The 26,529-nt window shown below is 51.4% G+C and overlaps 9 protein-coding genes across 9 annotated transcripts; 4 read left to right on the top strand and 5 right to left on the bottom strand.

Moving 5' to 3' along the window:
- Nucleotides 1-924: 924 nt before the first annotated feature.
- Nucleotides 925-4,521, bottom strand: HO133_006836 (uncharacterized protein; the record flags this gene model as incomplete). Its single annotated transcript, XM_037297732.1, has 6 exons — nucleotides 925-1,178; nucleotides 1,472-2,073; nucleotides 2,755-2,870; nucleotides 2,923-3,552; nucleotides 3,603-4,017; nucleotides 4,088-4,521. 6 exons carry the CDS (start codon nucleotides 4,519-4,521, stop codon nucleotides 925-927), a joined length of 2,451 nt encoding a protein of 816 aa, XP_037146933.1.
- Nucleotides 4,522-5,381: 860 nt separating this feature from the next.
- Nucleotides 5,382-7,235, bottom strand: HO133_006837 (uncharacterized protein; the record flags this gene model as incomplete). The annotated part of the gene is made up of 4 exons (XM_037297733.1): nucleotides 5,382-5,835; nucleotides 5,890-6,324; nucleotides 6,380-7,099; nucleotides 7,147-7,235. 4 exons carry the CDS (start codon nucleotides 7,233-7,235, stop codon nucleotides 5,382-5,384), a joined length of 1,698 nt encoding a protein of 565 aa, XP_037146934.1.
- A 497-nt stretch (nucleotides 7,236-7,732) lies between these two features.
- On the bottom strand, nucleotides 7,733-8,441 carry HO133_006838 (uncharacterized protein; the record flags this gene model as incomplete). Its single annotated transcript, XM_037297734.1, has 3 exons — nucleotides 7,733-7,819; nucleotides 7,884-8,112; nucleotides 8,170-8,441. The coding sequence occupies 3 exons, from the start codon at nucleotides 8,439-8,441 to the stop codon at nucleotides 7,733-7,735; spliced, it is 588 nt and encodes a 195-aa protein (XP_037146935.1).
- A 408-nt stretch (nucleotides 8,442-8,849) lies between these two features.
- HO133_006839 (uncharacterized protein) lies at nucleotides 8,850-9,899 on the top strand (the record flags this gene model as incomplete). The annotated part of the gene is made up of 3 exons (XM_037297735.1): nucleotides 8,850-9,276; nucleotides 9,335-9,486; nucleotides 9,576-9,899. 3 exons carry the CDS (start codon nucleotides 8,850-8,852, stop codon nucleotides 9,897-9,899), a joined length of 903 nt encoding a protein of 300 aa, XP_037146936.1.
- Nucleotides 9,900-10,368: 469 nt separating this feature from the next.
- Nucleotides 10,369-13,033, bottom strand: HO133_006840 (uncharacterized protein; the record flags this gene model as incomplete). Its single annotated transcript, XM_037297736.1, has 4 exons — nucleotides 10,369-11,796; nucleotides 11,963-12,171; nucleotides 12,316-12,646; nucleotides 12,833-13,033. 4 exons carry the CDS (start codon nucleotides 13,031-13,033, stop codon nucleotides 10,369-10,371), a joined length of 2,169 nt encoding a protein of 722 aa, XP_037146937.1.
- Nucleotides 13,034-15,299: 2,266 nt separating this feature from the next.
- Nucleotides 15,300-16,121, top strand: HO133_006841 (uncharacterized protein; the record flags this gene model as incomplete). Its single annotated transcript, XM_037297737.1, has 1 exon — nucleotides 15,300-16,121. One exon carries the CDS (start codon nucleotides 15,300-15,302, stop codon nucleotides 16,119-16,121), a length of 822 nt encoding a protein of 273 aa, XP_037146938.1.
- Nucleotides 16,122-17,730: 1,609 nt separating this feature from the next.
- HO133_006842 (uncharacterized protein) lies at nucleotides 17,731-19,187 on the top strand (the record flags this gene model as incomplete). Its single annotated transcript, XM_037297738.1, has 6 exons — nucleotides 17,731-17,878; nucleotides 17,928-18,000; nucleotides 18,050-18,244; nucleotides 18,297-18,477; nucleotides 18,532-18,785; nucleotides 18,872-19,187. 6 exons carry the CDS (start codon nucleotides 17,731-17,733, stop codon nucleotides 19,185-19,187), a joined length of 1,167 nt encoding a protein of 388 aa, XP_037146939.1.
- Nucleotides 19,188-21,214: 2,027 nt separating this feature from the next.
- HO133_006843 (uncharacterized protein) lies at nucleotides 21,215-23,839 on the bottom strand (the record flags this gene model as incomplete). Its single annotated transcript, XM_037297739.1, has 1 exon — nucleotides 21,215-23,839. One exon carries the CDS (start codon nucleotides 23,837-23,839, stop codon nucleotides 21,215-21,217), a length of 2,625 nt encoding a protein of 874 aa, XP_037146940.1.
- Nucleotides 23,840-24,587: 748 nt separating this feature from the next.
- Nucleotides 24,588-25,878, top strand: HO133_006844 (uncharacterized protein; the record flags this gene model as incomplete). Its single annotated transcript, XM_037297740.1, has 3 exons — nucleotides 24,588-24,591; nucleotides 24,961-25,348; nucleotides 25,392-25,878. 3 exons carry the CDS (start codon nucleotides 24,588-24,590, stop codon nucleotides 25,876-25,878), a joined length of 879 nt encoding a protein of 292 aa, XP_037146941.1.
- Between the last annotated feature and the right edge of the window lie 651 nt (nucleotides 25,879-26,529).

A 26,529-nucleotide genomic window follows, 5' to 3' on the forward strand; every position in this document is an offset into this window, starting at 1 on the left:
ACAGTCTGCACTTTGCCGGAGCGATGTAGATAAATCAGACGTAGTATAGCACCTACAAGTAAAAATCCTCGAACCATACCAGACCAAGCCAAATCATGACACACCACACCACCGTTCACGACTCCAGATGCCCAACGTCGCATCCGCCACTTCACCCACCAGAGATGATGAAGATAGAAACGAGAGTGGGTCTAATCCAGTAGCGCCGCAACAAAGCTGTAGAACCGGCACCGAAAACACTAAAGACCGAGACACGTCAGCGCTATCGCTTTCTTTCCTCCATCATCCCGTCATCCCCCCACCCCCCTCCCATCCATCTCCCACCAACATGACAACCCAAACGCACGCACGCATCCATCCATCAACCAAGACAATACCTTATACCTCCCCAAAAGCCAGCCGCCCGCAAAAACAGGGACCATATCATCCCATCTCCCCCTGCCCCTTTTGCATCGCCGATGCTGCTTCCATGCTCTCATAGCCTCTCCGAGAGACATCCCCCACCGGTACAGAACCACCGGCTCAGAGTCCGGCGATCCGTCATGAGCTTCGCTGCGTGTCTCGACGCGGCCTGGTAGTTATTGTGGTTGTTGCCTTGATGGGATGGGATTGTTTTGGGGAGGATGGAAGAAGGAGCGGAGGATTGTTTCTCGTTCGAGTTGCATGTAGACAATTATGCACGTTTTCCGTATGTTTTCAGTGTGGAGACACGTTGGAGGATCAAGTAGCCAAGGTCGACCCTGAGAAAACTCGTGAACAGTCGTAGCGACATGACTCTCCGCGCATACGTTACAAAGCAGCAGATGTATCATTTCACTTTCAAATTCGCTGTATAGAACATGATATCGTCATTCATTCAACGCCCAACTTCCATACATATTAGAAACGCACATTCCTCGAAACGACACGCCCTCCTCAGTCGAGTCAAGGGTGTATGATGACGCCCAAGTCCCTGATCTTAGCAATCTCCTCGTCATCCAGGGGTTCTTCCTCTCTCTCAACCTCCTCCATTCTAGCCTTCCAGTATCCCCGCAAGAATTCCAGCACCGTTACTCCAAGCTCGGTGTATTTCTCCTGAAATTCTGCGACCAGGGTGTCCAATTTGCTGAGCAACAAGCGCTCCTCGTCACGGATCTCTGCACTCTCCGAAGTATCATTGGCAGTAGGCATACCATAACCTTCATGATCAACCTTGCAGCATGTATGTGTGAGTCCAAGCTTTTCAAAGGTTTCATATCGAATGATTTCGCATGTCAACCACCGCCATGCCTCATGGCGATGGCCCAGGGTAGTAATCATCCATTCGATCACCCATAAGCGCCCCTCAATGAGACAGAAGTGGTTCCCGAACAAAGCCAGTACGTAATGCCTTTCAGCATCATTACCGCGGGAGTACAGCCGTGGCTTGAGCAGGAACAGAGACAGTCGTCATCGAGCTTTGAATGAAAACATCCCCTCAAAAGCGACTGACATTTATCGTCAAGTTTGTCCAAGGTACCAAAGAGCCACGTGCGTTTTATCTCAGGTGAAACCCACCTAATCTCATCCTTGTGCTCCGAATCAACCAGCGAATACACATTTCCACCAACCCAAGAACATATGTAATGAGTTGCAGTGGTACTCGGATCACACCGCATGCCTTCACATAGGTTAGGGTTGCGTCCGGGATCGGCTCCTTTTGATATCAGCCACACAGAGCGCTGCAGAGCAGTCTCCAGTCCCCAAAAATATGCGATTGGCATTCTCATCAACGGAGTGCGACCCTCATCGTCGATGCCATCCACATCAATGAATCCTCTTCCATAAAGCGAATCACCAAGGGCTGGGAAGAGGCCAGTGTTGTGGAACAACGTGGTTCGGTACAAAGGAGGGCGCAGTGCCGATGGAATGGGAACATTTCTATGCGCAAGAGCTTTGTAGACATCAAAGGCCTTCTCGTCAAGAATGCGATCGTCAGTAATTCTCAGTTCCTCCAGATCTTTGCGACACAGCTTGGTGGTGGCTAAGGAGTACAGGCGGCTCCTCCGGTCCACTAGTGCAGTTTGCAATTGACTGATTATCTCATCAGTGCTCCTACGAGACCAATCATCAAGACCAGCTTAGCCAGCTTAGCCAGCTTAGCCAATCATCAGACCCGCTTAGAGAATATAGAGCGCTGTCAGCCTCCAACATCAGCTTCACTGCTTCTAGACAATTACTTGCACAGGCATACGATAAAGGAAGATATCCTTGGTGGTCCGTTTGGTCGATTATTTCACTGCCACCACAACGAAGCAACAGAATGACACCTTTCGGCCAAGTGCAAGAAAGGTGAAGAGGAGACTGGCCTTGTGAGTTCCGCTCATGGATGCTTGCTGGGGATTTGTGCAAAATTTGTTCAGTGTTCCTTTCCGAGCGACAGAGGATAGCGGCACTGAGTGCACCGCATTCAGAATCTGCTATCCGTTAGTCACAGTTGAAAGAAAAGATTGTCAAAGCAGTATTACCGTCCATCCATTTGTCAAATTTGATCGTTATTTCTAAACGTGTTGCATAAGTATCTGCCAGAGTGTACAAGTAACAATAATCCCGAACCCAGGAATCCGATAGTTCTGCGCCAGCCTCGAACGCCAATTCAGCGTAATTCCGGTCGGTTCTTATCTCCTGACTAGTCAATATGACATAATGTGCTAAGGAGTCTAGAACAGTTCTAAAGTATGCAGAATTTCAGTTAAGACAATTGTCATCGCTTATAATATTTTTGATTTGACTTACCCTCCCTCACTATCCGTTTCGTTTAGAGGGACCCCAGCAGCGAGAAGTCCCATGAATAGAATACGAAAGCCCTCAGTATTATGCTCCAATCGCTCAAAAAGGCAGTCGCAGAGTTTCTATACGCAGGTGTCAGCGAGAAGCCTTTTCCCAGTTAGGTGCTGATATTACAGTGAGCAAAGTCTGTCCGTCCTCGTCTATATCGGTTGGTGACGCTACCTTATCCTTGAACAACTCGTAGAGTTGTTGCAAAATACTTTCGAAATACTCGCAGACTTCGTTTGTTTGGGATAGAGGCGTGCTACGGCGAAGCCTTATGAGTTCGTCTAAGTTCAGAAGACTGAACGCTGGCGAATTCCTGGGGACTAGAGCACGATAGTTCAAGCAAGGGTTTATCGAAAACCCACCAGCTCCAGCCGTGATGGATATAGTAGCCCGAACTGTGTTTGCTAAAAGTCTCCCATAGTATGCCATCTTGAGTCCTACTGTTGTGGTTGCCTCAGTCCCAATGTAGAAAGGACAGATAGTCGAATGCTTGCAAGATTCCATGGACGTCTTGAAAAACTCGACGCTACCAATCGAGTACGTGGCGACTCTTCTCCGGGTCAGAGTAGAGCAAGAGCAGTATGGTATCTGCTTGGCCCGTTTCCCTTTACAACGGTCCTGTGTAATTCCGTTTTGCGCCATCATTGTGGATATACGTTCGATATTCATCTCCAGACCGCCCGTTTCATCGCAGACAGTCCGTAGTATGCTGGGCCTCTGAGCCAGAGCAAGTTGAAGCTTTCGCGCGTCCTCATCCTGACAGATCGTCAGCGGCATAAAATCCTGTATCGATCGATCGATAATACCATGTCATTGAGAGTTGTAGACATGGCTGACTTGGTACTTTTCAAGCCAGAGGTCTCTACTGATAGAGTCCGGCCCGCCAAAGCGGTAGATGCTGCCAGACTTTCTTCGATCCGAAGGGGAAGCTGATCAAGCCTGGTCTGGAAATCAGGCAAGATGCAGGACGTGACCCTTTCAATGGCCTGAAGTCTTCGCTCCATACTCTGCTCCATACTTGTAATAGAAGAATGAAGCATCGGAACATCGGACGTAAATTGAGCCACACCTTGTTGGATTTGTGGCAAGGCACCCATGACTACGTCCACCTTATGGTCAATAATCGAAATACCCCGGCTAGCGCCATCAACCGATGAGGCTGTCGACTTTGTAAGATCCACCAAGTCTGAGGTCCGTCGGAACTGGGCTTCGGACGTGTCACTGGTTGGACAATTGTTAGGACCAAATCGGAGATCTGGCAGTAAACGCAAGAACCAAAGATGTTACTTACAGTTGCAAGACCCGGAGCGCAGTACCCAGATTATCCTCGAGATCCCGCAAAATTTCTTTGAGACTATCCAAAGAAGACTGTCGAAAAGGAAATATAGCCTTCTGTCGACAATCTCGAAGTCTGTCTATAAGGCTGGTGGGAGCAGGATTCTTGCGACATTTTCCCAGAAATTGTTCCAGCCTCGCGGTGCCCTCTTTGCAAGAGAGCACGCACCGCTCCACATGGCCAGCAATCGCTGAAGAAGACGATATCTTCGGCAGGATCTCTTCAAGGGCAGAGAGACTGCTCCGCAGTGTTTCGATTCTCCCCTTCGCGTGGCTGATGTTCTGGTCCTGGGTGTCCCATGAATTGTAGTAGGAGAGGACACCTTGGCAGGTTGTGATGGCTAGAGAAATTATGCCCACTGCACTGCCGGCCGCGGCAAGTTCGGCCATGGTGTAGACGGGGAGAACAGCGACCTGTTCGCAAAGACAAGATGGATATCGAAGGAAGGAAAGAATTTTTGATGAAGAGAGATGATGACAATGCTTTTAAGATGAGGAAGTGAGGCTGTGACTGATGCCTAACGGTCCTGCAGCAAGGCCATGCAGCCTTGTGGCTGCGGGGTAGGCGAAGAGAGAAGAGAAAGAGCGAGGCGATGCTCCGCTCTCTCTCTAAATCTACAACACAACAAGCGCAACCAGTATAACAATTTTTCCATGCTATTTCTTGGAGGATGACTGAAGTTTCCGCTGAGACTATACAGCAACTATCTAAGTATGAAGACTGAAAAATAATCTTTTGGCTACAATTCGTCATCATGATGTGTGGGAAAGCGGTCATACGCTTTCAAGCCGATAACTAGTATAGGTTACTGTGTAGTGACGGACTAAGTTACTACTGATCACCTTTTGGTCTAGTCGTAACGAGCAAAATCCGTCCCGCTTCTCATCGCGTACAATTCGCATCGAGTCGTCATACCGTCGATAGAAAGGCGGAGGAGCGCAACATAGGAGAAAATGCACCAGTCGCTGCTAGCAATGTGCGCATGTATGCATTGATATAGAGAGTGTATTCGTATCATGTGGGGAATCTGGAAATGGCCGCAGAAAAACGAAGCTTCTAGAGCGAATGATCAAGGATTTCTGGCATTTCTGTATTCGACTCAGTGAGTCTTGGATGATCACTGCTTGTAAATGTGTGTGTCGAGTAGATCGACTGCTGTGCTCGTGCATCCGCGTCTTTCTGATTTCTGATTTCTTCTATCGATGAGGATGCTGCCCGCAACTGGCCAGCGGAAGCATCCCTCCCTGCCTCAAACAAACCTCATCCCCTGCACCCGATCCACAATATCCTCGTTCCTTCCAGCTGTGCCTCCAAGTTTCCCACGCCTATCACTCCCGTACGTCTTGTCCCAGCTAACTCTCTCCCCACACATAATCTCGTACGCCGTCTTCGCTACCTCCAGCACATCTTCATGTAGTGTAGGGTTGATAGCCGCATATCCATCGCACATATCTGCCAACGCAACAACCACTTCATCAACCATAAATCCCCAACGCGTGATCTTGAAGGAAGTTGCAGTGATTTCTGTCTCAAAGCCAAGGGCATGCAACATTCGAAGGGTCAGCTCGATCACTTGGGTTGCGAGGCCGTCGGAGTGGCAGGCGGAGATGAGGTTGATTATGGGGCCCACCATGCTTTTGCGCGGTTCCATGGCTGGTGGGTTGATGTAAGTAAAGTCGAGAGCGTCGAGAAGGTTTGCGTACCTAATCAAATGTCAGATCCAAGACGTGAAGCCGTGTGATGAGCAATGACCATACACTCCAAGATCAGTTGCAGTGCTCCTCTCGAAACGTTCAATAATCTCTTCGGTGATCTTGGCACGCTTTCTGACCATCTTCTGGGAATAATCTTTCTCCGCAAAGCACACCTGGCACTCACACCGGAAACCCCACTTTTTGAGCATCTTTTGACGTGCCTTGTAACTCTCCAAGCAAGATATATAGCCAAATTTTAGCTCAGTGTCAGCTGGGATATCTGCCTGAGCTCGAAAGATCATCATGTCGCCAATGTAAGTCCGGCGTACAAGTGGATAGCAGCTATGATTGATATGAGAAGCAAAGATCCAAACGCCGATGGAGCCTGATTCTTCGGCCTTGAGGTCATCCGGGGTGTGGCCGCTCTTCCAGTGAAACTCGTAGGTAAGGCTTGGGAATGCGAACGCATTATAGAAGATTCGATGTTGAATGAAAGGACTGTTACGGGCGTTGTTAGCAGGATGCCTAAAATAGCTTGGTTCAGACTCCTCACCTGTCAACCACAGGAAGGTTGGTTTCCTCATCAATCTCTTCATCAGCGTCAGGACCCGAGTACAAGTCCGCAAATGCCGAAACAACACTAGTGTTCCGAATCAACTTGATGAATATACTCGCAGCAAGCTCTGTGCGGAGCTTTAATCTCCACTTGGACCCGTCAGAGCTAGTGTCTTTGGAATGATTAATGTCTGCCGCAGCCTTGCTATCATATGGAGCAAATGCGGTGGCATAAGCTTTTTCGCACAGGAGCAGCTGGCCTGCCTTTACGGCTTTCGTGGCGAAAAGCCCACGACCATGAGACTCAATGGCGCATTTGCGGACCTCAATTGGTCCGATGTAGGCTGCGCGATCCAAGCGCGGTGATGCCTGTTTGGTTATTGCCTCATCTAGCATCGATTCGAAGTCGAACTCTCCAGCTTGTTCTCGGGATCGAAGTTCACACCGCTTGATCTCTTGGACGGCAGCTTTGTTTCCAGGGTAGTGCTTCTTCAGCTTCGCTAGATAGGAATAGCATCTAGCAAAACTTCCTAGATCGTAAGAGACGCGAGCAGCCCTAAAGAGTGCTTTCTCGTTCGTTGGGTCGATTTCGAGCACAGCCTTCGCGTCTTCGAGTGCTGCGTCGTAGTGTTGAAACGACAATCTGGCTTGGCAGCGGTTTAAGAGGAGTACCAGGGCATGTTCCTCGGTCGATACCCGTCGTAAAGCCTCATCGTAGCTGAATTTTGTCAGTCAAAGTTCGTGATGGAAGAACCGTTGAATTACCAATCGATAGCCTTCAGGTATTTCCCATCCTTCCAATATGTATTTCCTTGCAGCTTCCAAAGCAGCGCTTCTGTTGGCATTGGAGCCATCCTTTGGTTGTGTTGGTAATACCTGGGTATGCAGTTACTGCTATAATGAGACCTATCACTAGTTATGGTATTCCTAATGATGTCTAAGGAAGAAGGATATCTATGTACAGGGAAGGCCTTCATATATCAATGACTAGGCCGAATGAGTACTAGTGGTAGCGAGTGTTGAGTCGTTCCAACAGGTTGTATCGAGTGAAAGGCTGGCGACGCCCGTTTCTACCGGGAAAATCGCCGCTGGTTGTGTTGACTTCCAGCTTGAGCCGAAAGTGAAGTAACTGTAGATTCAGGATTCAGAACGTAGCACAGTGACAAGGCTTGGTAGATTGGTATCCGGTTTGACGAATACAAGGAGTACTTGTACTGCAAGTCACCTGCTGTGTGTCGGTCACCGAGCCAAACGCGCGCAGATTTCCGGATTCGTCACCCCCTGCTGAAGATTCTCTAGGATTCTGACATTATTCCTCAGGTTGCGGGCACAGGGGGCAGCCAAGCCCAGGTCACTTCAACGCGTCCAAGACTCGGATCAGCCAATTGCTTGAAAGCCCCAGGGCTGACGTCCACGTCAGTAGGTTGACAGCCCACACCTAAAGCCAGTCAGCCAGTCGCTTTTGCGAAAGTTGATTGAGACCAGGCCGTACATCGATCTACAACGGTCAAATCAATGCTGTTGCCATTGCGAACAGCTCTCAGCTTGTGTCCGCACAGCGGATTGGCGTTCGGATTTGAGCCTTTGGATACAGCGTCGAATGTAAAGTGACTGATGGATACAATGTGGTCGGTGTCTGAGGAAGTGATGCCGCAGGCACCTAGTCCAGGGCCGTAGTAGGTGAGATCGCCGGTGTAAGTCTGCGATCCCAAAGGGAGATTCTGGTGGTTGCTGAGCAGAGACTTAGGGAGCAAGTTCTTGAAGTTCTACGCTGGGGCAGAGGCATACCTGGACTTCTTGCTGAGGCCAATTGCAAGACCAAGTATCACGGCTAGTAATATCAATAATCCTACGAAAATGGCAATGCAGGCGATCTTTCTACTGAAGCCAAAGTACTTTCTGTGGCCGGGCATGACACGATCAAAGACCAAGAATACGCGTTCTTTCACACCCGATTTCTTGCCAATCTGGACCTGCTTTTCTCCGCGATGACGAGCGGTGGTCTCCCATTCCGGTAGATGGAACTCTTGGACATTTCCTTGAGCCTTGGGATTCTCCATTCTTCGAAACACCACTTCTTAGATTGTAGTCGCTCAAGTCGGCACCTTCTATATCATACAGAGCATCTGCGTCCGCTTCACGTTTCATGGCAGTATCAGTACGCGCTGAAATTGGAGAACACAGGGCGATTCCGATGAGCCAATCAGAAACGCTGGGATTTGATTACGCCCTATACCACCCTATACCCGAAATGGAATAGGCAGATCTTTCACCCTCGGTTGTGATTGAATGGTGCATTTTGCCTCTTCTCCTCCGCCGTCATTCTCCCCATTCCATTTCTCCCACCACCACCCTCAATCAATCACCCATCTCCAAGTGCGAAGTTATCACAGGCAGCCAGTCTTCAGTAAAGGCCATCGTATAATATCTGTTCCATTGGCTTATATTCACCCTCACCGTCATCCGCAATGGCCGTCCTCCGCACCACCACGTCCCGCATTCTCGCCTCCACTCGCCCTTCCACCCTGTCCCCTTTCCTCCGCCGCACTTATGCAACCGTCGAACCCATCTCCAACCTTGGTGAAGCCATGTCTGCCACTCAACGGCCTGTCTCCCCAAAACACACCTCCACCATCCACGAGCCCGCTCAATCTCCGGAGGCCCGAACAAAGACCTTCCACATCTACCGCTGGTCGCCTGATACGCCCACCGAGAAGCCTAAGATGCAATCTTACACGCTGGATTTGAACAAGACAGGGCCGATGGTGCTGGATGCATTGATTCGGATCAAGAATGAGGTGGATCCTACCTTGACATTTAGGCGGAGTTGTAGGGAGGGGATCTGTGGGAGTTGTGCTATGAATATTGATGGAGTCAATACGCTGGCTTGTTTATGTAAGTCTCCATCAAAGTCTAGCCACATAGCATGGACGCTGACGAGCTGTGTGTATAGGCCGCATCCCAGCAAACACATCCCACGAAGCCCGCATCTACCCTCTACCTCACACCTACGTCGTCAAAGATCTCGTTCCGGACCTGACCCAATTCTACAAGCAATACAAATCGATCAAGCCATACCTGCAGCGTGACACCAAGACCGAAGATGTACGCCTCCGCACCTTTTGCCACTCTCTCTCTGAGATCCCCCACCATCTTTCTTTGTCCCAATTAACGCTAACATGAATGGTTCCCAGGGCCTCGAAAACCGCCAATCACCCGAGGACCGCAAGAAGCTCGACGGCCTCTACGAATGCATCCTCTGCGCCTGCTGCTCGACATCCTGCCCCTCCTACTGGTGGAACAGCGAAGAGTACCTCGGTCCCGCCGTCCTGCTGCAATCATACCGCTGGCTCGCCGATTCCCGCGACGAGCACAAGGCCGAGAGGAAAGAGATGCTGGACAATAGCATGAGCTTGTACAGATGCCACACGATCCTGAACTGCTCGAGAACGTGCCCGAAGGGGTTGAATCCGGGCAAGGCAATTGCGGAGATCAAGAAGACGATGGCCTTTACTTGAGTGGACTTTAGGGGGGGTGGGAACATTGACAAGGAGGGCGTTAAGCATGGATCACGAGGGTGGCCGAAGAGGGGATCTCTCGTCGGAGAGCTCTCACTCTCTTCATCTCTAGCTGTTGTACATAGCATTTGGAATAGATTGGCAGAAGCTACGGACCATGACCACCCAAAGCAATGTTCGTGAGAGAGAGTAAGCATTGAATCCAGAGGCTCCATCTCCCGAATGTAGGACTCGAATATCCTTGCTGGTATCAGCCCCGTCAATACAAGGTCGTCAACGACCCATTTCTGAGTTGTTGTTCGAGGATAACATGCTATTCAACCATGATCTAATGTACAAAGCACCGCACTTCTGAAGTCTCAAAGCCTCGACTGCGGCTATCGAAATGTCACTCATCCTCCACGCTGCCTAATCAAAGGCCGGAAACGACAGTCATCAATCCCTCCTCACCATCGATCCAATCCACTCCTCAATCAAAGAGCTGAAAATCCCCACCATCCACCTCCATCCCCTCTCCGCCCAGCTCATCCGCATCATTTTCGTCCTCGAGATCCTCCCCGTCGGCGCTGAACTCTTCCAGGAATTCACTCGTGTCTCCGGAATGCACCTCTTCGCCATCGTGAGTCTCTTCCATTGGACCTGGCAAATCCTCCGTGTGCAGCCTCTCATTCACCGCTGGTGCTTCAAGCCCTTCCGCAGCTCTCAGTAGGGGCTCTCCGGCCTTGATAGCGGGCCCAGCATCCGTCTCAATCGCGTAGACGTTCACTCCCTCTCTTAGAACGACGGTGACATTAGGAGTCTCCCCCAATGCAGGGTCGGCGATACGGATCATGTTGAACAATGAATCGATGCTTGCGATCCAGTGGGTTTTATCTTCCTGGTTTTTTAGAATCTCGGCGAGTCCTTCCCAGCGCTCATCCCACGGGCCGAAAGCGGTATCGAGCATGCCGTCGGCTCCGAAGCACTTGACGTAGCGAGGGCCTTTCGTGATGCGCATAGCTCTGTTGATTTTGACGAGGAGGGTATTGATGATCCAGCCATCTAATATGCCGAGGTTGACGAACTGGTCCGTGTTTGTGTTCTCGAAGAGTTGGTGGATGTAGCGTATTGGGCGGACGACGTGCGATATAAAGGACCACGGCTCCACCTCGCAATCCTCTATACCACGCATGTTGGGGCCTGAAGTGGCAAACCTGAGGTCATTGCTTCTGAGTGGACTCTCGCCAAGATTTAAGGCTATGGTGATGTGGCGAAGAAAGATTAGGTCACGAAGACACTGAGTCTTGCAGTCGGTCATTGACCTCGGCTTTGGATCGTTGAAATGGCTCTGACGGAGTCCTTGCTCAATCTTGGTCCGACAGATTCCGTTGTCGAAAGCCTCAGTCAACTCACGGCAGGCGGATGAACATGTGGGCACCAAGTGGTTGGTACGACAGAACATGAAGCCCTGACGAGGGGATGATGGAGTCGGCAAGGACCGAGGTCTATGGGCGCTTGACAAATCGTGAGAAGATTCCTCGGCACTGGCTCCTGGGCGAATGTCTGAGTTCGTAGGAGTCTGGGTCCTTACAAACAGGCTGGGGCACTGTAAAGGGACAGCTAGCAAAGACGCGCAACCATTACAATAGAGATCATTGTAACTACCGGCACGTCTTTTTGCCTCCACCTCCTCGGGGATGCTGGTCGCCACATTGGAGATCGTCTGCTTGGACAGTACCACGTCTCCGGAGTCGATGTCCCGGTTGGCTCGGAGCTCAATGTATGGCTTGAGACCTTCGACCGGTGTATCCACTGTCTTCTCTGGTTCAATGATTAAAGCCGAACAATTGCTGCTGCAAGTCTCCACCCAAGCGTGGATTTGCTTTTGACAGTCGGATTCCGTTAATTTAGGCTCATACTGTGCGATCTCGAGGTCAGCATTCCTTTTGAGGTTGGTGTTGGGGCGAATGAATCATTAAGGAAGTGAACAGTGGGATAGAACAAGAGATTTTGCTCTAGAAATGGCTTTGTGTCCCAGTAACGGCACCAATAAAGCGGGCGAATAAGACTAGATTGAGACTTACCGGGTCCCAGGAGTAGTCACCATAGCCACCACTTGATGTCGTAGCCTTCATGCTTTCTTTAAGTTCTGTCATACGCTCGTCTCGCTTGTCTTGTGTATCTTGGCCTAAGTGCGGATCATTGGGGTCGACCTCGTCGACGAGTTGATTCATGATTTCGTTGCCCAGCTGATCGAACCAACGGCTTTCCCAAGGACTCATCTCGATTCTCGCTACGGCAAATTCAGAATTAGCATTGGTTGTTTAAGATTCAGTTTTGGCTTTGAGACATGCTCTCTGAGCGAAAGCTTTACAAGTTGCCGCCTATACTCAGAATATGACACAGAACAGGAAAGTTGGACACTGAAGGTACCTACATCTGGTATCATCGATGAGTCCAAGCGCATCCATTCGTGCACCACCTCCAATCATAAAGAGAGCGCCGCATAGTCGATAGGCAGCGCGGATATCCAAAGCTCTGACAAGTGGTATTTTGGATGTCCCAAATGGCCGTATTTGCGCTCCATTGGGGACAGTGACCTCTGGGGTAGCATTGACGACAATACTGGCCAGGGGACTCCTCGCCCAACCGTTTCCAATGTTGCGATGTGGTGGCCTCGTCCATTTGTGGTTTGCGTTAACATGCAGCCGCTCTGCCCTGATATACTTGCCTACTTTGCTTAGGCGCTCGTTTCCAATCAAAGTATTCTAATGGAAGTTGGGAATCAGCGTGTTTCTTCAACAGACTCAAACAAGTATGGGAATCAGAAGGAAGGAAGATAGCCCATTTCAGGACAGATAGTGGCGTTAAGAGACAAGGCTCAGAGGACAAACCATTCCTCACGATTCAGGTTGGGGTCATGATTGAGGAGTAATCACTGTTGAAACACGTACCTTCCCCAATTCGCTCGTTGCGATGCAAGCACGATAGGCGTCCACCACAGCAAGCTCGTAGTACCTCTCCTCTATGTATGCCATGCTACGGTTAAGGAAGGCGCACACATGAGCGGGTGATAGCTTGTACAGGACTTCCGTATAGTGGCGGATGGCCTGTTCTGGTCTGCCACTGCTGAGTGCTATATTCGCTCGAACCATGATATCGGAAAGTCCTCCGCGAGCATGGACGAGCCGAGGCCTTTGGCTGGGTTGATCCATCTTGATTCCGAGCACAGCAATGCGAAAGAACCTTATGAACGACGAGGATGGTAGGTAATAATAAGCGGGAAGAACTTTTCGCGTTTGTTGTCCCTGTGGTGTTGTCACGATGAAGACTAGAGCCGGTATTTCGTCTATCAAAAACTCTTGGCAGGGACAGTGCCTGATACCTGGATAATCTTAGCGGAAGCGGTCAAGTCAACCGGCAGTTTCAAACCTTTCTACACAATGTACGCAAAACCCAAATCCATATCATCTTACCCACCAAAGACACGGGAGACAATCAAGCTCGCCCCCTTCACCGGCACTTGCCCACTTCTCTTCTAGTACCACTGAGGCTGCACGCGTCATTAGTCGACGAATCGCTAGGCCTGCGACCTCATCATTGTCAACCATGATCTCATTTGCCAGCCGTTTCGATTGATCTTTTGAAGAGCTGTTAGCCTTTAACACTGCCTTTTCTGCCTTGGCTTTCTCCATAGCACAGGCTTTCGCTACCGGGCTTTTCCATCAGGACTGGATTTGGCAGCGGGACTTTGGGAGGGGAAAGCACAAAGTCTTGATCAGCATGCAAGATGAAGTCGGATGTCACAGTCCACCACCGCTTTTCGCCGTCAGAGAGACGGTAACATGAAACACTTTCACCTCCTCAAGTGCATCTCAACTGAATCTCACCAGTCCTCTGCCTGGCATCAGCTGATTCTTCCGGCCCTGTCAGGTCAGCATTTGGCGGCTATGCTTTCAGCCAATCTCCTCGACCACATCAAGAGGCCGCCCAGAAAACGCAAAGAGCTCTTGATGCAATGAGCCTTCCCTTTTCAGATACATCAGTGTAAGAAACTCTTTGATCAATGGATCCTTTGAGCGAATAAACAGCGTCCCAATACATGTTGCACAACCCACAGTGGGCAGCCCTCGGGGCGAACAGACAGATGCAAGGTTTCCCAGAAGCAAAGAAGGGGCACAGAAGAGCTTGGAAACGGTTGCAACCACTTTAAATAAGCAGATATTGACTGAGATATTGTGCAAGCATGAGAGCCTGGGCTTCTTTGTTTGCAAGGACTACTGCATACGGATTTGTTTGGTATAGCATCAACGGAAAACCGATGGGGCTCAAACCTTTACAGTCCGCCGGTGGAGGAGGATGCAACCACTGTGCAACTAAATGCCAAATGAGAAGGATGTTTGAGAGAGGGTACACTGGTATGAGGTCATGATGAGCAAGTCCAGGGGAGTACACTGGTGTTTAGGATGTGGGCATTCAGTTTTACACAAGCAGAGGACATCTTGAGAGAGTGCACAGTCAATACTGGGTCAGTGAAAGACACTCATGTCATGGTAATGAGGTGATGGCAAGAGTAAATAGGGAGGAAAGCGCGCACGGACAGAGTTGATGTTGTCTCTATTGCGACCCAGCCTAACGATCTTGGGTTGGTGCAGGATACATTCGCCACCATCCTCCAAACCTCCCTCATCTCTCCGGTCTACACTTGTTGCAATTCTACGTCTAAAGTCAACTCCCTTGAACCCGTCCATGACTTGATCGTTATTCATAAAGAAGTAATGCACCACTCATCTATCAGTTCAGTTCGTTTACCTCAAGTAGGCTTTCCAATCCAGGCCATTAGGAGGGTGATTCTCCTCCGCTTCTGGGCATTAAGCGAGGCTCAGAGTCTCTACCTCTATGGTCCATTCTCCCAAATTTTGAAGGTTGTTCTTCAGTCGATGTCACCTCGTACCACCTACTGGCCTGCTATCTTGGAAGGCCCCGCGCTGTGTCATCTTGTCCTGTAGGATGAACCAATTCATCAAGCATACGCCTACAAACGATGTCTATAGATGATATCGAAAAGCTGCAGTGTGATGAAGTCAATATCTTGGTCAGCTATATCCAAGACCTGATTTCTGGTGCAAGCTGGTGTTTCTTGTCAAATTCTCTCAAAGTATCTCATTCAAGTGCACCAAGAAAGATACTAGCACTAAACCTTCATATAATGCATTTGCTCGTGACTGGAAACTGCACTGACTTTTACAACAACTTACCTTGGCATAGTATGTGTCCGAAAAATGCATTATCGTCTTCGGAGATAAAAGGCTTCTAAATGTCTCCATCACCTAACACTTCTTTCCATTCACCAATCCACGCAAGACCGACTTATCTCACAGATAGCAGACATCAAGCCCACTTGCAATATCAAACACCACCATGCCACTCCTTCAAACCTTCCTCACCGCTCTTACACTCCTTCCGTCCATTTCCCTGGCTGTGGCTCCTGCCCAAGTTCCACCAAATGGAAAAGGCCTTGGGTTCATTAGCAACCTCGAAGATCTCTACCCCGAACCCACCGGCGACTGGCTCACATCAACGTTATGCTACTGCCATTCACCCATCCACGCCAAAGAGAAGTGGCAGTACGAAAAAGCCCATATCTTCCAACATGAATACTACAACTACCACTCCAACGCCACCTTTATTGTCGACCACATGTGCCTATCTCGGGCGCACACGGAAGGAGATCAATGCAACAGACCTAACGTTGGTGGGGACAATAACGATTGGCTCATGCAGAAGCGCTACGTATGCAAGGATTTTCCGCGGACAGAGGAGGAAAAGGTACGGCAAGCGAATTCGAAGCGGAGTACCAGGAGAGGGAAGCGAGCGGAGCCCATCGCCCAGCACATGGTTAGTTGCGTGCAAGACTGCGATCCTGGGGCATACGCTCCTGATGTGCCAGATCCGTCTCCTCATCCCAAATTTGACAGAGTATGCTTTGGTGTGGACACGGATTTTTACGGCATGGACGAGATGGAGTTGAAGTTCAATAGGCAGCATCGGAAGATGGAGTCGCCAGGCCAGCAAGGCAGGGTGCAGACAGAGTTTGAGGAGGTGCAGGGGTATTGTGAGGACATGTGCCAGAGCATGTTTAAGATGCCGGTGGACATGAAGATCAACGACAAAAGGGCGGGAGGGGGAAGCCGGCAATTTCTGTACACATCGCTGGATGATATGTGTGACCATTGCAAGTGAGATGGTCGGAAGGTTCCGAATGCCTTTTCGCTTTCTCTGTGATCCATTATTGGGGCACTCGGCGTTGGCCTGCTTGTTTCGAGTTCGTCCGGAGTGATTCGGTGGTTTCCTTGCATTATCGGCGCTGTGCATGATTGATTTAAGGAAGGAGAGATGGTTTCGACAAGCCTCGGCTCAGGATCTTGAATCCAAAAGGGGTTAGGCTAGAGTACTTTTAGACAGAGGACAATCCAATCATTTGTTCTCCATCTCTCACAGTCATCAGAATTCGTGCAAATCATCCAACCATTTACCGTCAAGCTGTCAACACGCGGAGATGGACGCTCCCTCGAGAAGTTGCATCAAGGCAGCTCCCATGATTGGCTGCTTGCATCTGCATTCTGATGGTCATAGCTTCGACGGCCAACATTAGTGGGGGCGATAAAAGATGGTAGGGTGTACTCGTGAGTATGTACATGACTCGCAGGTAAAAAGAAACCAAAATAACGGATGAGCGCTTTCTGGCCTTCAAGGTGTCTGGGAATGTCTCAGCCATACATTATGAGCAGTACTGGCGGAGATTATACTCATGAGCGGTGTCAATCTGGAATCCTGGGTGGAGGATTTTAACGCCAGGGGAAGGTGGTATTTGGGACCTCAGCCGTGTCTCATGTTTCGCCGTCTCGCTTCTCTTCCCAACCAACACTTATTACAAGGTACATACAACATTAAGACTCGCCCTCAACTCGTTCCGCTCTAGGTAGCATCTAATGATTTTGGATCTCAATGGAACCTCGGCCTGACTTGGACAGAGTTTGTCGGTCTCTGCCTCTTACTCGGACTTTTACACGTATAATACCTATCTCTGATCGACCAGCAGTCCTCGGCTCCATAAGAACCTCGCCGGCTTGGTCGTCTGTATTTGGGATTTTCAATGGATGCTACATGCACAATATGCAATTCAGGAAGCTTTCTTGCTTGCCTATCTGTGCCGCATCCTTGTTTGTCAGACCCATGGCCGCTGCTGCTTCGGCACCCTTGCGCCGCACCTGTCCGTTGAGTCCCGTTCCGATTCTCCTTCTCATTGGTCTGAACCGTCACCATGCATGATGGATATCTTAAACATCAGGGGTTAAAGTTTTATATCCTACCGGGCGGCGGTAAGCTAGGGCCTGGTACCCGTCCTCATCAAGTGTGGGATGCTGTCCATCGTCCATCGCTAGCTCATATATCCCGTGAGATAGGAGTATACTACTTACCACTACGAGATTGCGGCGGCAGCTAGAACATTCTCACGACTCAAAGATTTCATCATCGTGAAGGATCTCTCGGGATCTGGTCAAGACCCTTAATCTCCCCTCTCAAGAAACGGCAGGCGCTTACGTCGGCCTTCCTGTTGGAGGTGTGCAAAATGACGGATGCTCGGCGATGCTCTATCAATGTACATGCTCTTCCAGTACTGCATGGCAAGCTCGTCTTACACGCTTCCCACACTCTTTGAAGCATCCTGCTGTCTTGCTGGATCACCCTCTTTACCTGCGACTGTCCCCATTTCTCACCAGGACTTGCTTCTTGAACAACTCTTCTGTCCACCATTCTTCAACAACACCGGCCTCACTTCTGCCTAACCATGCTCTCCCACATCAACAAACTTGCTTGTTTGGCTACATCTCTAGCCCTACTTACTTTTGCAAATGCCCAATTTGTGACTACAAACGGGCTACAATTTGAGCTGAATGGGAAACCATACTCGTTTGCGGGTGCCAATTCATGGACTCGTAAGGCATTTCATGCCCGACCACAAGGCTCTACTGACTCGTCTTACAGTTGGTGCTACAGATCAAGGCTTCATCCCCGATGCCATCAAAGCGGCTCAGAACATAGGATACACGGTGATCAGGTTGGGCTTCCAGACATTGGTACCAAGCCCGCACTGACAAGCTTTTCAGGGTTGGAGCATGGATCATGAAAGATCCGTCCAACAATCTTCTAGGGAGTTGGGGCAGCGACGGCGAAGTCTGGTATCAGTTGTGGGAGAACGGCCAGCCGAGTATCAACACAGGCGCCAACGGTCTAGCATTGTTAGATAGTGCTGTTCAACAGGCCGAAGCCGCCGGTATCCAGCTCATCATGTGCTTGATCAAGTGCGTCCTTTTGCCTGAGGGTTCGATACCGTCAAAGCTGACACTGTCACAGCGAGTGGCCAAACTATGGAGGTCAGATCGACTATGTCAACAACTTACTAGGTGATGGACAGTCGCAGGCAGAATTCTACACCAACCCAACCGTCGTCAACGCCTTCAAAAATTATGTGAGCAACATCGTGACAAGATATCAAGACTCTCCAGCAATTTTCGCATGGGAGCTTGCCAATGAGGTATGGTTATGTCTGGTCGTCCAACTTCTCCGCCACAGACTGACCAAATTCCAGGCTCGATGCGAAGAACCCGAGTGCAACGGCAGCCAAGTCCTGACCACTTGGGCCGATCAAATCAGCCAGTACATCAAATCCATTGACCCTAACCATCTGGTCACCTTTGGCGGGTACGGCTTCTTCAACGACGGGGCCGGAGCTCACAATTGGGATTTCAACTACGACGGCGCTTCCGGAGAAGATTTCGCCGCCATCCTTGACCTCCAGAACATCGACTTCGGCACCTTTCATCTCTACACTGACGACAACGGGTAAGTCGTCTCCGTCCTTCGCCCCCCAACCCCCCTTTTGTGTTTGGCCATGTTCAAGCTAACAACCTCGCTCCTACCTACTGCAGAGCCACCGGACCAGACTACGGCCTCCAATGGCTCAAAGATCACAACGACGCCTGCGCGGCAGCGAACAAACCCTGCGTTTTAGAAGAGCTCGGCGTGAACCGAAACAATCTCGACGTGCAAAGTGTCATGACGCAGTACCAAACGTACATTCTCTCCAGCGAAGCCGAAGCCATCCAAGGCAGTATGGACTGGTCGAGCTTCTATGTCGATGCAGCATGCCCCAATCCCTCAGACCCGTACGCGATATGCGCTTCGGATCCGTTCTATGGTCAGGTTGTGACGGACTTTGCACCGTCCATGGCGGCGAAGGCATGACGGCTGTACTGAACGATGTCATTCTCTGCGGTGGCGAGGAGGAGCCTGTCATTCGACTCCATGTACATATTTCCCCTTTTCTCTTCTTGCTCCTTCGATACGGTTACGACCCGCTGCTGAGCAGCCCGACGAAAATAATACATACAGATCCGTTGCATCTTCGAACCTTGCCGCTTTACCAACGATACTTCAGAACGCTGGATCAGATATCAAACGACTGTCGACGCAGCGCGTATATAGAGATTCTCGCGCTTCACCGAGCGATGCCATGTCGCTGGGGAAGAAGTGCATTCAGCCGCCAACACGCGGTCTACCCGTTTCTCAAGACGGTGACGCAAGAAAGCATTGGGCTCGGTGCCCGCCTATGCCATTTCATCCTTTCCATCTTGCTTGCTTTTTCACATTCATCAGCCCGTTTCCCAAACCCCGTGCCCCAACTGCATCCATTCCATCAAAACGCCTCAATGCATCCCCTTCCCAAGCCAGCCATCATCTCCCTCCTAACCTCCCTCGTCACAGCCAGCATCCAGAACGACTCCTCTCCCCCCGATCCGCTCCCCCTCCTCCCACCAAACTCCACCGCGACGCCACCAAACTGCTCACCCGCGGACCCATGGTACCCGTCCGCCACCTCCATCCCCGCAAACCCCACCTCCATCCCCGCAAACCCCACCTCCATCCCCGCAAACCCCACCAGCACCACCCTCCTCAACGCCTCCTCCCCGGACGCCCCCAGAATCATCCGCTCCGGCCGCAACCTCCGCCTCGCCGCCCACGACCGCATGGACGGCACCTCGGCGCCCAAAACCTACGGGGAAGCGCGACCCCGACGCCCCCCGGCTCGCCCGCTGGGACGCCAACCTCCCCCTCCGCATCCTCGGCCGTTCGTCCTTCCACCCCCAACCTTCCCCAACCGATCAAACCCCCCACCCTCCCACGCAGCCGACGCCCTCTGCGCGCTCGACATAACGCACTCGCCGCCGTGGACGGGGTGCCGGGAGCTGGTGGACCACGATGCCGGCGGGGGGGGGAGGAGCGGTTCGGGCCGGCGGGGGACGTGCTGAGTCGGGTCGTGGTGCCCTGGAGGCGGACGACGGGGGAGGGGAGGTGTGAGATTGTGGGTTTTGGGGGGTTTTATGTTGTTGTTGTTGTTGTTGTTTTTTTTTTCTTTTTTCCCCGTCTCGTTTGGGTTGGTGCGGGGATGAGGCGGAGGAGGAAGAAGGGGAAGAAGGAGAAGAAGAAGGAGAAGAAGAAGAAGGATGAGAAGAAGAAAGAATAGCTAACAATATCAATATATATCCCCCAGAAAATCGCCACACTATCCACAACGAACATGAGCCATTTTTCCAAACCGTGTCCGGCGTGGATACTCTATGCATCATCAACACTCAAGCCATCACGTCCGCGCTTTTCCTTTCCTTTCCTTTCCTTTCCTTTCCTTTCCTTTCCTTTCCTTTCCTTTCCTTTCCTTTCCTTTCCTTTCCTTTCCTTTCCTTTCCTTTCCTTTCCTTTCCTTTCCTTTCCTTTCCTCTCCCCATTGCTTTCCTTTCCTTTCCTTTCCTTATCCCCATCGCCTGTGTGTGGGCTTGTATGGGAATCGTGTCGTCGAGCTCACGGATTTGGTATCGAAGGCCGGGACGCTCAACGCATCATCGACTGGGGTTTTGGAAGAGCGGGATGGGATGGGACGGCGTCGTGATGGTTTGAGTGTTGAGGAAGGGGGATGCATGACCATGGAATAGCGGTTGGGTTCTTGTGTTTGTGGTTGGGAAAGGGTCTTGGGGATGAGAGAGAGGAAGGGCGATGATCTCGAAGCGGACAGGTTGATACATGTTGTGAAGGCAATAGTATGCTCGTGGGAATATCGCTATGATCGAGCGCTCAAAATCATATGCCTGGATGAGATCGACCAGACTCATGTTCGTTAAACCTATTCAATGCTTAATGTTATCATCCATGTCCAATACCATGCTCTCCGTATGCTCCAAGCGCCAAGCGGTCGCTTTGGATTTCCACCTCACATCACATCACCTCCACCTCCCAGATTTGCTACCCACATTACTTCGTCCCTCCTCCTCTTCTTCTTCTTCTTCTTCCTCCTCCACCGGCGCTGGTGTCCTCCTCTCCGTTCGCCTCTTGTGCCTCCTACGCCTGCTCGAACTGACGTTTGACGCCGAGTCATCAGGTGCGATTTCCGACATTCCATCGTCAATCCCATCGTCCGTCTCACTCTCCCATGCCTTGTGCCCTTCAATATTACTAGCCGGAGTGCCCATCATCGAATCTATATCGAAGATCCCCCTCCTTCTTTGGTTCGCTTGAGCGAGGCCTGCCCCGCGCTCTCGAAGAGCCTGACGGACAGCTTCGGCCTTGTAGTGTAGAGCTTCGAATGCGTGCTCAAGATGGTCCATCGAGGAAAAGATCTCGCGCTCGACTTCGGCCAGGACGGCAATTTCGGTTTCTTCGTCGAGAGCAACGGGGGCACCGGCAGTTGCAGGAGCGGGAGTTGGACCGCGAGAGAAAGGTGTAGGACCTCTGGAGGGCGGCATTGAAGGGGTGGTCATGCGAGGTGCTGGGTAGGAAGCTCGGGATGCACCGCGGGAAGGAGGTGGAGCAGGAGCAGTAGTGATGGGGTGATCGTCGGCGCCGCTTCGGAGAAAGCCGTCGAAGCGGCCAGAAGTGAGAATGTCCCATTCAGGGTCACTGATGGCAGCTAGGGTGGCGAGGACGTTATGTATGACTGGATTGTTCAAGAGGTACATTGCGGATTCGGGATCTCGTGGAGGTTTCGACAAGCGATAGAGACGTTGAATGGCAAGCCCAGTCTTCTGCGATAACACTGACTCGGGACTGGCTGATACTGCTTCTGCCGCAGATGGCGCTGTTGAAGGTGGTCTGCTTGGCTGCACTCCAGCCAAAGACGAGAAAATATGTCGTTGCTCGGGCTCTAGGCGAGTCAGCATGGCGAATGTCAATGTTTCATCATCGACATCTTGGGGAGGACTGGATGGTTGTTGTGGTTGACTGTCAAGCCATCGGTCCACAGTCATCTTAGTCTTCTTTGACTGTCGAATGTAATGGTCTCGGAATTCTTCGGGAACATCCATATCCAACTTCTGCATTGGAGGAACGTGGTCAGCAGAAGAGATGCCCAGACCAGCTTGTGTAGAGTCCATCACGAAAGCAGGCCATTGTGGTAACTCCTGCCTTCCGCATACGTACTCCAAGATTTCGCCCCAGCTAACACCTCGCTTCTCCTCAACTTCGGCCTCGGAGAGTGGGGACATCTGACATAACATGCATGTGCAGGTCTCCGATGAGATATCTCTTGCAAAGACAGCCTCTAACCGATCAAGGAGTCGACGAGCAACAGAGCGATATCCGGTAGCCACAGCTAAGGATCCACTGCGGGATATGACTTTGGTATAGTCCTCTAGTATTTTGCTTAGAGGACCAAAGAACTTCTCGGCTTGCGCAGCTACTGTAGAAATTGGAAGGGGTGCCTGCGTAGGTAGCCCGGCACCTAGAAGACTTCTGGGCACACTTTGCGGCAAACCTCCATTTTGCATCAGATAGTCAACTCTTGGCATTGGGAGTTCAAGAGCTGGCGGGGGCGGTGGTGGCATTGGCGATTCTCCCAATGCACTCGCGATCCCATAATCGTTGAGCGTGGAGAGAGCAGGGGTTTCCTTCCGACTAGGCGGGAATCGCGGCTCCGCGAGTGTCGGCGTCCTAGGTGAGGAGTCGGGGTCGGTGGCTGGAGATGAATCACGTTCTGCGAGGGGCGTGATTGGTCGTTGTACTTTCGTTTGATTTGGGGCGATTGATGTTGCGTCGGAGTTGTTGGTCGAGCCCTTGCTTATCTCGCTCTTGACGACTGATGACTGAGTGGACGATGCTGACCGACGGAGGCTCGTGCCTGATGCCGAGTCTTCGACTGTCGCAACCTTTGGTCTGAGCTTCGAAGGTGTGTCAGGCTTTGAGTTCCTCCCAGACTTTGTAGGTTTGTCCTCCTCTTGTCCAGACTCCCGAATGCTGGTCCTTGATCTGGAAGGATGTGGTGACCGGTCCTTTTCTCGGTCACTGGCGCTTGATCCTGATCGCCCAAGCTTCCTCTTCCAGTCATCCGCATGCTTTTGTAGATCTGTACCCTTACGCTCCTTCTTGACAGTGTCCCCCTTGACCTTCTCCATCGTGACCTTCTGATCCATCGTCGTCTCCGGCGGACTTGGAGGCGCCCGATGTGGAGGAGGCATGTTTGTAGTATCTTTGAGTTCCGCTTCACCTCCCGAACCCTTCCCTCGGTCCAGGTCGGTAGGATCTGGGGTATAGTAGCTCATCCTGGGTTGGACAACATTTTCCCTGCTCCCAACCGCCTCCTTACTATGTGCCTTGGAGAATGATGGGTATGCTAAGCTTGTCTTACTTGCAAGGGCCGACTCTGTTGCGGGTCGTTTCTCCAATCCTGGTACCGGCATTGATGCTCTCCGTGGCTTGGGAGCTGGTGAGGTGTTGGTAGACCTGCGCTCTGGCGGGGTGGAAGCTTTGTCGCCTTTGCGGGTTGATCGTTTCGACTTGTGTCTTGACTTTTCCTTTGATCTCGGTGTATCTGGATCCCTCTCCCTTTCTTTGTCTCTTAGTTTCGAAGGCATAGTGAGAGATGGAGAGAGGTGCGAAGAATTGGACGATGGGCTAGTTAAGCTCTAGGGCGGGGTGGAATGGTGTCAGAATTGAGAGAGATATAGATGTGTGGTGGCGGATGCGGTTGGTTGCATTGTCTCACAATTTTCTTGGCTGCTCAAGTAGGTGCTGCTGGCGGCGCATGGGAATGGGAAGAGGAACGAATGAGAGGAAATATGCAGGTGATTGCAAGAGGGCGAAGAGCCAGTAAATTTGGACAGTCAATGGTTATAGGGTAGTATGAATAAATGTAGCATGTAGCCAGAGGTCAGCCGATGGAAAGGATGGGTTCATGAGTTGCAGCTGTTACTGGACCAATTAAAGTCAAGTATTCTCGCTACTGAAGATGCATATTGCATCCATCGTTGATGTTCTCGACTGTTGACGGCCAGCTCATGGCGCTACTCGTAGGCTTGGCATTTAGCGTAAATCCCTGCCCTGCCCATCCGCTTTAGCGCTATGCACCTCCACCCAATCTCACCCAACATCTCACACACACTCTCTTTTTTCTCTCGCTCTCTCTCTCTTTACTTATACATTGATCAAGTTTCAATCACTGCTGTAGCACAATTCATACCAATGTAAATCATGATGATTGAGGTCACAATACGAGCAAAGACTGAGATGATTGCCGAAGTATCAAGCCATACAGAGCCCGGGCAAGAATCGAAGCCGAGGATCTAGCCAGTCCAGAGCATTCAGCCCAGACTCCAACAGAAAATGAGTCCGTGAAAGCCTGGCAATACAACATCGGCCATTCACTGTCATTTTTGCCAACAGTACGCTTGTTTGCGGCGTAAAGCGAAAAGTGAAAAGTCATGGGACTTCACTTTCCTCCGGATCATTGCGCATTGACACACAGCAGGCTCTGGAAAGCTGTAGTCACGAGTTCAAGCTCAAACTTCGTCATATCATGCCTTAGTATCATGTCTTAACTCTTCCATAATAGCGGCATTTCCATTGAGCAGCAAGTCTCAGAATGAAACAAAATCTTCCATCCACATCTATGAAATCATTCCCAGTCAATCTGTACATCTTCAAACACATCTACCCCTTACCCCCCCTTAACCCCCCGTGCTACAACAACAGACAGTCGTACCGCCCAAGCTCCCCTCCAAACACGATGCGGCCGTCAAGCTCCTCCCCTCCGAAGCCAACAGCACCCGCAAGAACCCAGCGACTGATCTCAACCATGTTCTCGATAAGCTACACCACACCACAGAGCTCCAGCATGTCTCCCAAGCCCCAAAAATCGAACAACCGCAGAAAAACGTCAGCGACGCAGCCATGACGAAAGTGCACCGAGACCCCAAATCGCTCCAAGTAGCCGAACCCAAGACCCTGCTCCGCGCAGCCGGCCAGTCCGTGTCCGGCCACAAAGCAGAGCTGTTAGATCGTTTAATGGGAGTAGGTGACGACGACGATTACTTCTCCATAGACGAAGATGGCAACCGACTCCCGCCCCGCGACATGAACCCCCAGTGTCTCCCGCCCGCTCCGCACCATCCCCTTTGACGGCAAAAGACTCGACCCCGCCTCCCTCGTCGGGCACCGCATCCAACGCTTCCAAATCAGCGCGGACCCAGGCTCCGTCTTGCCCACCGATCAAGGCCCCGTCGCCATCACGTTCCCGGGAGTCGCGTTCTCCAAATACGCAGACAGTGCGGCCGACGCGGCATTCGCTGGCGGGACTCGAGTCCGTCGAGCAAGTGACCGAAACGTCGTACCTCGGCTGGCGCGTGCGGAACGCGAGACGCGGGAGAAGAAAGAGAAGAGGTCTGCTGACCGTAAACGCGGCGGTCGTCGGCTTGAGGGAAGGGTCCGGACGTCGGGGAGAACAGGGTCGTGGGGATCCGGTGCGAGGGGATGCGGCAGATGGGGGGTTCCGTGTTCGCGGAGGATGACGTGCGGGATGTTTGGTTTGCTACGGGCGGGCGCGCAGGTGCGGGGATGTGATGTGGCCGAGGCTTGGACTGGGAGGGGGGTTCGGAAGCCGGAATGGGAGCGGTGACGGTGGGTTTCCGATACGGACGGAACGGCAGCATCACGTGCCGGCAAAGCACAGCATACATAGCTCATCATAAGCTCTCTCGCACGAATGACTCATAGCCAAGCTGCCCGGTTCGTGCCCCCAAACGTTTCAACAGCGAAACCAAAGGCCCAACCTATCATCCATCAACAGCAAAAGAGTCTACCCTAAATTCACCATTCACCACCCCCCAGCGCCAATATCCAGCACCTTTCCCTCCCCCCCAATCCCCAGCCCCAAACACCGTCCGTTCCCAGTGGCCGCATACGCCCCAACCGCAACCCCTACCTCTCAGCCGCAAGCACGGACCTCAAAATCCCCCGACCCTTCCCAAACCCGCGCGATTCCAACCTTCATCCCCGATTGCCCAATCCGTTACATCCAATCCAGCTTGAGATTACAGCGCTCGTTATCGCATCTCATCACTTGCGGTCTAGGACCGGGGGGTGGGTGGTGGGGGTGGCTCTTTTGAGGAGGGGGAGGAGGCGTGGGAGGAACGCATGGTGTTTACGTTGGGCCGTTGTATGATCGGATGTGGGTTCCTTGACGTCTTCGGCTGTGGTGCGTGTGTTGGCGGAGACTTTGGGTTTCTGTGAGTCGGATGCGTGGGTCAGGAGTGAGAGGAAAGGCATT

This window comes from Letharia lupina (genome assembly GCF_014066315.1).
Source record: "Letharia lupina isolate WasteWater1 chromosome Unknown contig_27, whole genome shotgun sequence".
Taxonomy (NCBI): domain Eukaryota; kingdom Fungi; phylum Ascomycota; class Lecanoromycetes; order Lecanorales; family Parmeliaceae; genus Letharia; species Letharia lupina.